Source organism: Chelmon rostratus, chromosome 5 (genome assembly GCF_017976325.1).
Source record: "Chelmon rostratus isolate fCheRos1 chromosome 5, fCheRos1.pri, whole genome shotgun sequence".
Lineage (NCBI taxonomy): Eukaryota > Metazoa > Chordata > Actinopteri > Chaetodontiformes > Chaetodontidae > Chelmon > Chelmon rostratus.
Genome location: NC_055662.1, coordinates 2,662,307 through 2,677,834, shown reverse-complemented (window position 1 = coordinate 2,677,834; position 15,528 = coordinate 2,662,307). Strand labels below are relative to the sequence as shown.

The following is a 15,528-nucleotide window of genomic DNA, read 5'->3' as shown; positions in this document are numbered from 1 at the left end:
TCCACACACTGGATAAAAAATAAATAAATGAATAAAAAAAATGAAGATTTTTTTTTTAATGCTCGGGCCTGAAATGGCACAAAAATGTGTACATATTTTTTCTTATTTTGGCACAGAACTGTTCAGATTGTGTCAACAGGTAAAAGCTGGCAGCTGTTTACTTCCAACTTCTACAACATGCAGAAGAAATCTGCACACAGACACAGATACATTAATAAAAGTTATTTAAAAAATATATTTATGTGGGCTTCTCTAATAAGTGTTCTTCCAAAACACGATTTAGGATCAGTATAGTGGTCTATGAAGCAGAATATGGAGTTATAGCCAATTAAAAAGAACAAATAAGCATGAAGCCCACATGACTCCCACAGCCAAGTACTTAAGATGAGTGGGTCGGCTCTCACTTCATTAACTGAGTAGTGTGTTCATGTGTGTGATTATGGGCCAAAAAGGTCTGGAAAAGACAATCATATGCCTTCAATCCCTCGAGTAGTATCTACAAAGACCATGAAGACAAATTTAATAATTAATCAATAATGATTTATTATCAATTATAGTCACTTGTATCACATGAGAGTAAAATAAATGTAAAAGTACACTGGTCAAAAAAGAGAATGAAAATAATAAATAAAACAGGTGTGGAGAGATCAGCTCAAGCACCGATCAAGTGATATAAAATTATGTAAAATGACAGTTTGGTAATTCATTGGTCCGTACAAGTATTTATACACAATATACACAAACTTTCTTTATTAAGGGATGAACTCGTAAAATAGTGTTATTCCCACCAAGAAAAACGAAATCCTCAAGTCTTGAGACATCACTGTGTACAATCCACGAGTTACGTAATAATGTTTGAGATGGAAAAAAAAGAGACTTTTCCACATTCTGGAAAGTATTTTCTGTTGGTCAATTAGGTCAATAAAAAAACAAGTGAGTTTCCAATAGCACAAAATGCATTTACACCAACAAATATCATAAATAAATCAAATTGCTGAAGTTTATTGATGGCCACACAGTAATAAGATTTGAGAGCTAAATCAATTTACATGTATTACACCAAAGGCACCTCAACTGGGGTGTTCTTCAACTTGTTTATTACCCACCATCGGGAACTGAAGGTCGTCCACTGTGCTCACTTTTATACCAGGTGAAAAGAAAATAAGATGTGGAACTGTGTGCATTTGTCTGTCAGATGTAAAGTTGTGAAAATCATACAGAGAAAACAATGTTTATAAAAATGCTGACAGCACCTGAGCCCTGCTCAGTGAAAATAATCTGCTGACTGATTCTGAGGCCTGACAGCGATGTGGAAACTGCTGAAGACTGATGTGGGTAAAACAGCAGCACGAAGGCTCGTTCAATCTTTGTCAAAAAACAAAACAAACAAAGAGAGAAAAAGGCAGGATTCAGTTTAGGTCGACAAGAGGAAATCTTTTTATCACTGGTCTTTGGTCTCAGAGTCACTGGTTTTGGTCTCTGCTTCTGGTGCCGTGGCAACACTCTTCTCCCTCGCCTCAGGGTGCTCCTCCGTGGGCTGTGGGGCCACTGTGCTGGAGGCCTCCTCCTCCTCCTCCTCCTCTGCCTCCGCCCCTTCGCTGATGGGAGACTGGAAGCCGCTGTCATCATGTGGAGGTGGGGGGAAGTCAGATGTAGCCTCTGGAGGGGTTTCTGGAGCCACTTCTGTGGCCGCAGATGGGATTTCCTCAGAAGGAGGTGGTGGTGGTGGCAACACCTCCTCTGACACCTGGTCGCAGAGTGGTTGTGTCTCCACCATCGGCTGGCCGTCCTCTCCCCCTCCCTTCTCCTCTGTGTCAGAAGCACTTTCTGCAGCAGTTTCAACCTTCAGAGGGGCTTCTTCTTTACCCTGCTCCTCTGCTTTGGCTTCCTCCTCCTTCGATACGGAACCGTTTGACAGGTCTAGACTGTTCTCTAAAGATTTGGGACTTGCAGATCCATTCTGGTCAGGAGAAGCTTTACCATCTGGGTTTTCATACCCATCTCCGTCCTCCTCCTCGTCGTTGTCGTCATCATCGTCCTCCTCCTCTCCATTCTCTTCTGGGATATCGTTGACGCTGGGCACCTCTACGCATGACTCGTTGGGCAGGACTGGGGAGCCTTCCACCTGAATCATGGACACCACCTGCTTCATCCTCCTCCTCTTATAGGACTCCCCACCTTGACCTTCAGCGTCACCCTCGGCATCCTCGCCTGCACCATCCGCCTCCTCCTGGGCTCCTCCGTACTCCCCGGCCCAGTCAATGGAGGGGTTTTCTCCCAGTAGGTGCAGGCTGGGGTCGCTGTTGCTCAGGACAATGCTGTCCCTGTACAGGTTGTGCCTCCTCTGGACTGCCGCCTCCTTCACAGCTACAGACAGAGTGTAGAGGTTAAAATATGATATGATGAGCAATCAAGAGAGCTAATTAAATAGATCTCAGATGGATTGTTTGTCAGAAGGTCTCAGAAGGTTTCAACTATTGCTTATAAACTTAATAACTACTGCAGCTATGTAACAACTGCATATTATTGGAAATAATAATCCCTTGGGATGTACCATCTCGTTTTCAGGGAGCTCCTCAATGACAAAAATATAATATAAACACGATTAGACAAAACATTTAACAAAAAACTGAAACAACAATAACAAGGTAATTAAACAATGCCAAATGTGACAAAAAAAAACTATAAATATCAAAAAATAAAAATATAAGGAAATCATATTCCACAAACAGAGCATGAAATTGGATTATTCATTCATATGATCCAATTCCAAAAAAGTTGGGATGCTGTGTAAAACATAAATCAAACACAATGATGTGATAATTTGCTAATCCTTTTTGACATGTACTCAATCCAAAATAGCACAAAGACAATATATTCAATGCTTTACCTGATCAAATTCATTGATTTTGTAAACATATGTTTTCACAAAGAGGTTCAGCACACTTAGAAAATACTAGGAATCAATTACAGGATCCATAAAATGCAGCAGTTACATTATTGGGAAGAAGTGGACAAGCAAAAACTGCTTTTTGTTCCACCTCAAAGCATCGGCCAGTTTTAACGAGGTTTGAGGTGAAATGAGTCTTATTTGTCATATCTAGTAATGTGTCCAGAGATTAAGACTTGAATCTCTGAAATATTCTACTGAAACTTCCTCAACGCTTTCATAAAAGGACACAATGTTTATAGTTATAGACGAGTTAGTTTAATACCAAACTAAGGGAAGAGAAAGAGAAATGTCTCTCATCAGAGAAATATTTAGCCAATCGTAAACAATCCTTTTTGTACGTCTAACAGTGAGATTCTCCTTTCAGTCGAGACGCATCCTCATCTACTCTATGACGAACAATGTGCATGTAGAGACAGATAGGGTGAGTAACCCTGTAGAAGACTGACCCATCATGATGTCCTTCATGACAGAGTGCAGCACCACCTCCTCAAAGATGTTCCCCACCAGGATGAAACGGGAAAAGTCCTCAAAGATGAGCTCCTGGAAGCGCGGCAGCTCCTGGTGTTCACAACAACAACAGTCAAAACCTTTCAGCACCTCAATGATACATCTCTGTACTACTCAGAAACATCCGCATTTCAGGATGTGATTGTCATTTATAGTGACAGTTTTTTTATTACTCCGATGCAGATCAAGACGGTGACAGTATTTTATGTAGACAAGTACATAAAAGACATGGCAACACATTTTGGATATTTTCCCCATGACTTTCAAAGGCTGGGACACAAACACGAACAGATATACAGCTTTCTTATTTATCTTGCAGGTTTCTGGTGAGACTCACCGAGGCACAGGAAGGGCTGAGCTGCTTCAGCATGTAGGGGATGAAGATCTGGAGGAGAGCCTCGCGAAAGAAACGCTTCCTCACTGTGCTGCTGTCATAGTCAAATTTCTGAAAACAACCACAAACAATCAAAAATCCTTTTAACAAACAACTGTTGACACCAGCGCAAGATTTAGTGGTGGAAATAATTACATTTACTCCAGGACTGTACTCAAAGCAACATTATGCAAATATCTTACTTTAAAATAACAGCTTCAGCATCATTTTGGTGGTACGCTGACTCGTCGCAGTGAGAACGGGGGCTCTGTCATTCCCACTCTGCACCCTGAACACTAACCTGGGTGAGCGGGTTCAATCTCCCTCGAGAAAAGAAGAACTAGGCAACTATTTCAAAAACCTATTAGTTGCTTTTTTGCGGTCCAAAATGCATCATTTGTTCGTTCACACTCCTCAGCTGTGAGGATTTTCTGCTTTTCAATTTCTTATGTGACAGTAAACTGCAGGACTTTTACTTGTAATGGACTATTTTTATGCTGCTATTGATACTTCTTCACAGTATATGCACAGCTTATCACAAAATGAGACCACCCCCACTTTCACTGCTCTCTATATAACAGACACTCTATACTGAGCAGTAAATTAAGAGTATTGCATTGTGGGATCATAAGCTGTGGCAAACATGCTGTGGTCACCATGTTTTTTGTTCCATTGTGGACATTTTTGAGGGAACTATACAGTGAAAACTACAACTACCTAAAACTATATCTTCCTGCTTCCTTCCCCTGTGTGTTCTGATTTGGGAGTAGAGTGATGACCCACTGGCCTGCTGTGTGTGTGAGTCGTACCTTAATGACTCTGTCCTGGCAGCGCTGGATGGTCTTACAGAGCTCCTCTGTACCCTGAGACTCCAGACTCTGGTGTAGGATCTGCTCAAACGTATACACTGCATTGTCCATTTGCTGTGGACATGCACACATGCAGAGAGAGAGATATGCAAATGTGTTACATTACAGACACTGTGTTCAAATATATCAGCAAGTTTGATCATAATTTGGCTTTTATAAGTAATAGCAAAAAATAATAACTGACAAAAAGATGTTGTTTGAGTGTACTCCAAGAAGTCTTCAAGTAATATTATAGTTTGTAGCTCAAACTCTGCAACATAACTGGTTATTTTCTAACTAATGTATGTCGGAATATCATGCAAAATATCCATGTGTTCAAAGTTTAAAATATAATAATGCTGTCTCTGTCCCATGATGTGCCGTACACAAACACCTCTATTCAAACTTCCACTTCATTCTGCTCTCCACCAGCAGATGGCGCTCACCTTCCTACAGTTCAACTGTGCAACTTGGCAGCTGTTAGCACAAGCTGAACCACGTCAACCTCTCCACAAACTCTGAGCTAAAGGAAGCCACAACATCTCTGTCCCGTTTCATGACAAACAAACTAAATTATCTCACACCACTGGAAATTCTTCTTCTGTTCACCGTCCTGACTAGAACTGGACTCAAACATCATTACACCGCACAGTGCGTGTCTGTCGTAGAACAGGGGACTGTGAACATGTTCTTCCTGAGTTCACACAAATGTATTAAAATCCACAGAGTTGTAGCAGCGTCATCAAGTGTCAACTGTCAACCACAGTCATCAGCTGCTCAGTTCTCTGAAAGATCCTGATTCCAAGAAACCACAAATACAGAACATAACGTCTGTAGTGAGAATTATATAGAAGTGAAACCTTTTGGGACTAACTTAAAGAGGGCATCTCAGGCATTTTTCACATTGCCTCTGGTGTTGTAAACATATTAGACATGCATGTTTGAATAATCAAACTGTAATGATACAGCATCTATTCAGCACAATTACAACAGAAGTCAGAAAAACACGGCCGTGGACACATCTGTTATTCTGACGAGGACCTTCATGGAGATACACGAGCTAATTCATTTTACATCATTTTGACAAACAACCTTCACTTGTTTTCAAATGATCATTTTGTTACTTTATTTTCTTGTGCTAAACGGCTGCATTTTGAAGTTCACTCTTGGCCTCAGAAACAGGACTCTGTGCTTGATGATGAAGCCTTAAAGAACAGATACTTCGTGTGGAAAGTGCTCAGAAAAATGGAAATCTGAACATCTACAATTCCATGACAACTGCGTACACTGAATCAGCTGATGAAGATCATGAGAGCTACCAAAATAGGGTTTGTCGTGAGAATTTTAAGGAGTTGGAAGGACAGGCTTCACAACTTGAATGTATGTACTGCCGTTCTAATCAGTACTTGAACTCTGAATGACCTTGTGTTAAAGAGCAGCCCCCCCACCCTCACTGGCCCCTGAGCCCCACTGAGGAGGTCATGATAAGTGATTTCTCCATGGGGGGGGTTGAATGCCAGAATTCCTGCCTCTTGGATCTCTTCCCTGAGTTGTTGTGCATGTTTGGACACATGGGAGATTAATGCAATTATTTCAAGGCCCTGAGCTTTAGAGAAGAAGAATTACTGGAGGGGTGGGGGTGGGGGGGTACCTTTAATGGTATCTGCCCATGCAGATTGTGGTTCTGCCCTGACTCCAACACAATGGTAGTACAAAAAAAAAAAAAAAAAAAAAAAAAAAAAACACTTTCCAGAGACAGTGTCCTTGTTATAATCCACTGAACACAAATGTTTTTAAGGGACTGTTGGTAGAAAACAGTTCAGCTGAAAACTGTTGAGTGACAAATCTACTTGACTAAACAAGAGAAGAAAAGCTCTTTGAATAGACGTGTTCAGCAGTGAATAATGACTGTGACCGTACAAATCAGCAAGTGTTTAGACTTCCAGCCGCAACAGACAAGAACTCTCTTATTCTGAAGGACTGCAGTCAAAACAGTGGAGACACACACCGCAGGACTGTCCTGAGGGCAGCTTCTGGCATTAGTTCACTTCATGCTTTTATTCTCAGATTGTTGCGAAATGAAACTCAATTCCTGTTTTGTCTTACTGGAAAGGCTTAGTAGAGAGCTTAACAGAGGTTTAGTCTGCACCACCTTCACATTCACACAGTCTGACAGGAGGCTTCTGAGCAGTCCACAGCAGCTGGGGTAAATGCCTTGCTCAAAGGCCCCACAGCAGAAGCAGGTGGATAAATGCAGATACTAAATGGGAATATCGTTGTGAAATCTGAGAGGTGAACGTGTATAACAGGTCGAAGAGTATAATACGATAATTCCAGTTTTAACAAAGCAGACTGTTTGCTTAGCGCTGTGCCCTCTAGTGGCCAGCTCGAGCTTCTTCACCTGTCACATTGTCCTGCATGTTATCATAACTGATTGAAATGATGGATAAAAGTACGTGAATAAAACCCAAGTTGCAATAACCAGAATTATGCTTTAATATTAGAAATTACAACTGTGGATCAACACAGTTCCCAATTTAAAAGCCATACTGTGAACTGGACTGAACCCAGTCAAAGTGAGGCAGAGCGTCACCTCTCTCATGAGAATCTGGGCCCTCTGGACGAACACTGAGGGGCTGGAGACGTCAAACCTCTGCTGCAGACCCTCCAGGCTCAGCTGCTCCACCTTCTCATAGCAGCTCTGCATCTTCACCGGATGGAAGGCCAGCATGGAGATCTTTTCCATGTGCTGAGGAGCAGGAGGCAGGGATGGGGGGGGGGGGGGAGTTATTTGTACCAAATATTTTTTTTTTTTATAGAACTTGTGTTTCACAACCTTACTGGACTACTGAATGGTTCTGATTTCATAATTACACAGACTGAAGACGACTGCACAGTGTACTTGCACCGTCACACCACACTAGATGCTAATCCTCACCTGTGCCACAGCCTCCTTGGTGCCGTCATTGAGGGTGTTCTTGCTCATGTCTACCAACTCTCTGAAGAACACATCACGGACCTCAGAGAAGCCACGGCTGGTCGGCTCCATCAGGGCGTCCAGGATGGAGCTGATGTAGGGCTGGATGCTCACCTTCAGCAGCTTCTCTGCCTTGTGGAGAACCACACCTGAGGGGCAATGAGGAACACAAGAAAGGGGAGATGGAGGTAAACATGTTGGGTCATTGCTTCAGACAAACCTCTCCTTCATTGATGTCACTTTGAAAATGCTGCTAATCAAAGCAACTATTGAGGAAGAAATAGAACATACAGTAATTTACAAATGAATTGTTGAATACCTGAGCATGAAATGCATAGAAAACGCACTGCAGCCAATTACATGTGTAGTAATTTGACTCTTGACTGGAGAACAATATAATTTTTCAAAGCAAGTATGGACCATAATACTACAAAATATACATTTCATAGGTCAGATTATACATCAGATATCATTGTACAATTTGAAAATAGCCAATACTACTGTTGACTAGTCTCAGGTACTCCTTCCATACTGTCACTGCAACACAGAAGCAGCTGAAACCTCCCTTCATGCGGAAACAGTGTGAGGAATGCCGGCGGGCTGCCTCGTCTGCGCTGTGTGACAATGATGAGAAGCTGTCAGACTGCTAGTAAATACTTGCACAAATGCAGAAAACTGAGGTTAGATTGGGTGTTAAGTGTCAACGGCTCACAGGAAGATGTAAAAGAATTCTGTGCATAAGTGTTCCTCCGTGAGTGCCTGCAGGTAGGCGACCATGTCGGAACTGCACTTCTGAAGTGACATTATTTGCTAGAATTTGCAGCGGTGACGCATGATGCAGTAATGTTGTCAGAAGTTATTTTTAACAAGACCATTACGGAACAGGGAAATATCAGTCTGCAGTGGTACACACAGTTCTTCATGAAAGGCTCATCAAAATGTGGTCCATTTCTATGAGTCTGAAAAGTGCCACTGTTGTCCTTTACATTTCGAATTGTATTTAATAATACGATCCATTTAAAGATGCAATTGTTAATTGGCTAATTCGTTTAAACAATGCATTAACAAACTCAATGTAAAACAACCCAGTTTATTAAATGTCCTTATTGTGACATTAAATTATGAATGAATGTGTAATCGCTATGGTGGCACACTCCATGTGCTTCATCAGACCATCAGAGAAATGTTTAAAAAAATAAATAAATAAAAACAGGGATAGAAGAAAAGGGTTGCTGAATTACAGCCCTTCTGTACAGAATCATGGCTGCTCTTTGCTAACCTTTGATCTTGCTGGTGACATGCTCCTTGGAGGTGATGATCTGGTCCATGTCCGTTCGTATGGAGGCCTCTAGAGACGAGCGGGCTGCCTCACACTTCTGCAGCATCGCTTCATACTGGGCCTGGCACTGCCCCTGCACCAGGCTGTATACCGCATCACTAATCTACACATTAGGAAACACAGTTTGAACCTCCTGTTCGTCTCAGCTGCACTACTTGGTCTTTATGTTTTCAGACGGACATACTTGTCCTCTGATATCAGTGACGACCCAGTTATTTGATTAAAAGCATAAAGGTGATCTTTTGATATGACGACACACAAAGGATGCATGGCATTTTTTAAAATTACTATTATGACAAATATTATTTTCTTTCCAGTGACCTAATTGGCAATTCATTAGGATTCATATTTCATATTTTTTGGCATTAACATGAGTAGCACATTGAAAATATGAAGCATCAGCTGCTGAGGGTCAAGTGGAATGTGTGTAGCCGCTCACCAGCATCCAGTTCCTCTGCCTCTCGTGTAGTTTGCCTTTGAGACGGGGGGAGATGAGGTCCCTCAGCACAGGGAGGAGGCCCTCCATCACCAGGTTAGAGAGGATCTACAAGGAAAACAACACAATCATCTCACTCAGCACATACAGACATTCAACTAGATTCATTGATACAGGAGTCATTCTAATTTTTCCAGTCAGTAGCTGGAGCACCATGGTTCATAGATAGGTTTATGTCTGACCTCTTTCTAAGCTTCAGTCTAATGCTACTTATCCCAAAAGATAATGAATTACAATTGATGCAGCAGGACCAGAGACAGCATCTGTTATTCCATGCATTCCTCTTCTTCTCAAAATGTGGCATGTGGCCTACATCACCCACAATGCAACTCAACTGCCAACAGTTTGGTCAGAGATTCGTGTGTGTTATGCTAATAGCAGCAAATATAGCCTGGAGGGTCTGGTAGGCTCAATTCTTACTAACTTCACACCCCAATTTTTTCATTTCGAACTTGTAGCCTTCAGACGGCATCATTGAGGTAATGCATCAGACTCCACACACCTCCCTCTGGAGCCATAAAAAAAGTTTTATACAACTTTTTTCGCATACGCAGTAATACTCGACAACACCTGGAAACAGATTTTGAGGTGTTAAATTTGCACATTTCCCTATAAAGTTGTGTATATGTTTTTGTTATGGTGCACACACTGTTCTGTAAAAGGATTGAGCAATATGACAACCTAAAGAGGTTTTGTTAAACATGTTTTTGTGGAGTAGTATATAAATAAAAGTATATATGCATATTTCCTGTGCAGCATGCAGAAAGCCCCTTTTAATGAACTTTTCCAGATTTTTTAAAAATTGCTGTAGTCCTGCTGATTCTTTCAAGAGCTACATAAATAAATGCATCAGCTAACTATAAGACTGTCCTTAGGCACCTCCAAACAGAAGGTGGAGACCGCACTTTGTTTACCTCAGAGACTTTTGAACCTGTATATGATCAGAAGGTCATTAACCACAGTGGTGGGAAATTCACACCAGCCAGCAGCCACTAAATACTTGGATTGACCTAAGTTGTTAAATAGATAATCTGCAAAAAGAAATCAGATTACTGGGAGGAATTTGGAGAATGTGTTGATGTGCTGATATAACCTGATTAAAGTTCATGAAGCATGTCGGGGGTCAGATTTCTGCAACATGGAACCAAGTCCGGTTTACCTTAGCAGTGACACATTAAATGATGTCATTCCGGCTCGGAAAAAAAGGGCAGCGATAGATGTTACTATTGCCATGCTTACCTGTGATGGTACACCGCACATCATCTCCCAGGTGCCATAGTGCCCTTGAGCTTGCCGGTAGAGTCGTACTGCATCAGTAAAGGCCGGTGTTTGGACTTTATTCTCTTCTGACAAACCTAGGAAAGGTTTGTTAGCAGTTAGCATTTAAGCACACTATGAACCTGGCAGTTTTGAAGACACTTTCTTTAACATTACATTTAGTCATAACACGCAAATCCTGAATATTGATACATGTGTATGCCTGTGTAGGTCAGGGTACTTGGTGGGTTTGTGCCCAGGATCCATGTTCATGATAACTGGTCCATGTGTGCAGCCGGGCTGTATTTTCTCAGATGGTAGTGTACATGATATTAGCTGCCTCCCCTTTAAAGTCTCACCCTTTTCACAAAGGTTACACTGTCATTCATATTTCAACACAACTTGATGAGTAATTGTGTTGCATTGTTCCCACAGTCTACATTTCTTTGTTGTATCCTCATGTCTGTTTCTATAGCAACATGGCTACAACTAAGCAGATTCTGAATATTTTCCTTTTAGTTTCAAGGCCGGCTATTCACAGCCTGAATACATGGAAAAAGCATGTTCATCTTAACTTCAATTAATGTGTGTGTGTGTGTGTGTGTGTGTGTGTGTGTGTGAGACTGACAGTAGTTGACACCAGAGTCAAATGGTGCGTGTGAAAGACGGAGCCTCTACAAAAATTTTCAACATTCCTCAAGTTGTCTGGCTTCCAAAGAAAATGAAAATCTGCTCAAAACCAGAAGAGCACGACAACGCCAAGTGCTGTGATTAAAGGAAACTGACATGCTGTTCAGCCTTACTGGACAGTGCATGAGAACTCCCAGCTACGACGCTTATGAGGGGATTTCAAACACACTAAAAACTGGGATTTCCAGTCTCTTCCTCCATCTTAACGACCGGATCAGTCACACGTTCTAGATTAGCTGATGCTTCTTTCAAGAGTGACTCAGGCTACTCAAACTACTGTTCAATGCAGCTCATACCAAATGACAAAAATGTCATGTCTTCCTGCAGCTCACCCTACAAGCCTACAATCCACCAGAAAAGAAAGAGGGGTAAAAATGAGAGGGTACAGACACAAGACCTCCCCAGTTGGAATCCAGATTGAGGCCCTTGCTGCATGCCACCCCCCTCTCGATCACTGTGGCAACTGATAAAAACACCAGAGGGATCAAGAGATAATTCCTTCAATTCCTGCTTCCCACACAGGTGAGAATCAGGAATTAACTGTCGTAATGTATCAGAGTTACTGGCGATCAACTGATGATGGAAACTTTTCATGTTTTCAAGAGCACACTGAAATTTTCAAAAGGCTTGTTTTGTGCAGCCAACAGTCCAAAAGCCGAAGATATTTAATTTAGAAAATTTGAAAGAGACAAAAGCAGCAAACCTTCACATTTGATGAGCTTGAGCCTGTGAATTATTGAAATTCTAGCTTTGATTAATGACCCTAATGATTAAATGATTATCTAATAGGTTGAGAAATACATATTGCAAAATAATTTTAAGTTTAATCTGTTTCTTTAAGGATGAAACAGCTAGTTTTTGCCACATTTAAGCTGGACCTGCATCACACCACTTCTTCCTGACAGAACGCCCTGTGTGAAGAATAACAACTCATTGACCCGAGGTGAGACCGCTACACCCACACCTTGACTTTTTAACAGAGCTGTTGAAACGTCAGTGCAGATCTCTGTGTGGCACACAGAGCGACATATGTAGTCATTCAGCCACTCATGTGTCGTGCAGCTGGCCTGTGTCACAGCTCAGGCATGTTAACTATTGCTGCCATTTCCTCTTTCAGGTCCCTCACAGCTCCAGCCCTCTCAACTCACACAGGTTTCCAGTCAATGCTTTGCAATGTTGTTAAGCAGCAAATAAAAACTGCTTCTAAAGTGAGAAAATCTGAAAATCCACCTCTCTATTTTGCTTTACTCAGCGGTACAAACTTGTGTTTTTCTGGTATTTATATTTGCATGTTATGACTGAAATTGCGGCTAATAAAACTGAAGAAGTTTAAAGGTCGAGGCTTTTTGTCCCTATGATATTTGAAAGATCATAGAATGATTGTTTGAGAGACATGCAGAGAAACACACTGAAACAAACAGAGAGAGAAACAGTCAGAGCTAGACAGACTCCATGAGTTGAAACAAATGAAATACTGATAGTGAGCAGACTGGGACACGGTGCAGTCTAAACAATGTGCTTTTGTTAAGCTCACTGCCTCCAGCACTGCCATCAAATCTCTCAATGACTACATAAGATATACACTTCACTGTATAACACTGAGTGGTACATCAGAGGAAGTGCCGCTCTGACTCACAGCCCTGTTACATTCGTGTAAACTGCACACTGATTCATGGCATGACCATGACAAAGTCTTGTTTCAAGCTGCCAGAGCACTAAGCTGGTCTGGAGACTGACTGTGGGGGCACTCAAATCCAATGCATACATTTCAGTGAACAGGGGGAAAACCAAGCAGAAGCTTGGGGAGCTGTGTGTCACTGAAAACACAACCAAACTTTTACAGTGTGACCCTGCTCACCATGCTGTACCACACTCTATGCTCCCGTTTCTTCAAACAGGTAAGGATAAAGACTGTGAATGGTGTTGTGCTAACAACTTACAAATGTATATTGTGTACTTTGTTGGCTGTCTAGAGCTAACTGCTATTGTAATATTAGACACGTTCTTTTGTTTCAGCACAAACATTTCTTGCTCTCTGAAGCAGGATGATGGTGCCAATAACAGGTCACTTGATTTATACCGCAGCGTCTCCCCTACAGGTGCAGCAGTGTGTTTGACAGCTCTGGGGAAAGTCATGCTGGAGAACATTGCTCCTTCTTTTCACTTTTAATTTCCAAGTTGTTGCACAATATATTCGGACCAAGCAGCTCATCTGTCATGGTTATTTATTTGACAGATGCATTTGAAGCAGGATTGTATAAGAGACAGGCTTTTATTTCCCTCCCTCTCTTAAATGTATGTTTGGTCAAATTTAAGTATGAAGCCTGTTAAATGTTTCTGCATTATGTCAGTTCAACCTCAAAACTTCCTGGCTCCACTTGAGTCCCATCATTTCTTAACTAGACGTTTATTGTGAAACATTTGCATGTGCTTGCTGTGAAAAAATTTTTGAATTGGTGATTGGTTGACTTCATGGTACGCTACTGCCATCTTGTGGCCCTTGTACATTACTACAAAAGACAGTTTTGCCGAGACATTGACACACATACACCTACAGTGACGGAAATCAGACAATAACACTTAAGATGACTAATCCAGAACAACAAAATGTCCTGAATTTATTCAATGAAAGCAAAGGAAATGCACATTATGCTTAGTTGGCATACACATTACATATTAGTCACCAGGAGTTCATCCACCCTTGTTTTTGTTTTTTTATCCCACCCTGTATTTGGGACTGACCTTAACTTGTTGATGGCTATTTGAACCCTGGATTTTATTTGACTAGAAAATGGCAATTAAAGGTCCAGTGTGTAGGACTAAGTGAAATCTAGGTGTGAGGTTGCACATTGCAACCAATTGAATACAACTCCTGACTGTCGTCGGTCAGAGATTCTATATTGCATACCTTGTGTACCTTGCATGCTGGATGTGTAAACTTCCTGAATCACAGTCTCTAATTTAAGGAAACAGAACAGAATGCCACTTATGCAGCTCAACTGGCTTTGTCTGTATGTACCTCACATAAAAACACTCTTTGCATTGCTGCAGAGCTGTACCTGGTAATCTACATTCTGTGTTAGTTCATTCACACCCACCACACAGTCCCAAACACCTATTTGTCAGTTTTTGTTTCAACCCTACAACAACTATAAACTGTGTTTCTGAGAATGTAAGTGCAGGTCTGGTGGATAAACTGCAGCACCTGTCAGTTAATGAAGCCTCTGCTAAAGTAAACAGCAGAGGTGAAGTTCGAACAAAGATCCTCTTATAAGTGACAGGTTCCTCCTGGGTCCTACCTCTCGCACTGTGCTTAATTTGAGCTGAGCACCATGGCAACCTTGTAATTATGTCATGACGCCACAATGCTACTCTTATTTCCAGTGTCAGTCCTGTGCCAGCTTTGTTACCTCTGATTGTGCCAACTACATATACTGGTAAGAACTCAAAGGCTAGATGAAGCACATCAAAACCAAGTTGAGAAAATATCTATAGGCAGAGATTGCATTTTATTTTTTAAATTTTGAGTTGGTAGCCCGCCAACATTAGCCTGCTGCAGACATACAGCAAACCACAGTGGAAGAGGCCAAATGAGGATGCTAAAGGAACACATATGAGACACTGGTTGTATTCCACTCTGTTTGCTTCAGTGTTGACTACACCTTCATCTTTCAGCAGCCTGTCAAATACAACCAAGGTTATGTCCGATATGTTGCTTATCACTTCCTATGCTTTCATTGAGTCTAACTGACTGCTGGACAGGAGTCTTACAATGAGGATGTTGGTGGTGGGATGATCTAAAATGATGCCAAAGAGCACTGCGTTTATACACAGCATCGCTCCTAACACTTTTATATCCTTACTTTGTCCATACTGTGATATTCAATTATTTTTCTGAGAATTAACATCAGCTAATGTCTAAGCTAATATTATGCTGTGTACAATGGGCTCCCACTCAGTCGGAGGATGGCTGCAGAGGGTGTTCTTGCTTTCTAGCCATATTTGGGCAATAGACTCAGCTCATCAACTGTGATGCAGGATACTGACTGCAAACAAGAGTGCATCCAAAATATTGCTTTCAGGAATGT

General features: G+C 41.5%; 1 protein-coding gene across 1 annotated transcript in view; it reads right to left on the bottom strand.

Moving 5' to 3' along the window:
- Positions 1-530: 530 nt before the first annotated feature.
- niban2b (niban apoptosis regulator 2b) overlaps positions 531-15,528 on the bottom strand; it is a 31,542-nt gene continuing 16,544 nt past the window's right edge. Inside the window, exons 6-14 of the mRNA XM_041937722.1 lie at positions 10,733-10,848; positions 9,437-9,541; positions 8,938-9,100; positions 7,620-7,807; positions 7,275-7,430; positions 4,643-4,756; positions 3,798-3,905; positions 3,400-3,511; positions 531-2,367 (exon numbers count right to left, since the gene is read on the bottom strand). Of these exons, the coding sequence (XP_041793656.1) occupies positions 1,442-2,367; positions 3,400-3,511; positions 3,798-3,905; positions 4,643-4,756; positions 7,275-7,430; positions 7,620-7,807; positions 8,938-9,100; positions 9,437-9,541; positions 10,733-10,848 (1,988 nt within the window). The 3' untranslated portion in view covers positions 531-1,441. The remainder of the gene's footprint in view (positions 2,368-3,399; positions 3,512-3,797; positions 3,906-4,642; positions 4,757-7,274; positions 7,431-7,619; positions 7,808-8,937; positions 9,101-9,436; positions 9,542-10,732; positions 10,849-15,528) is intronic.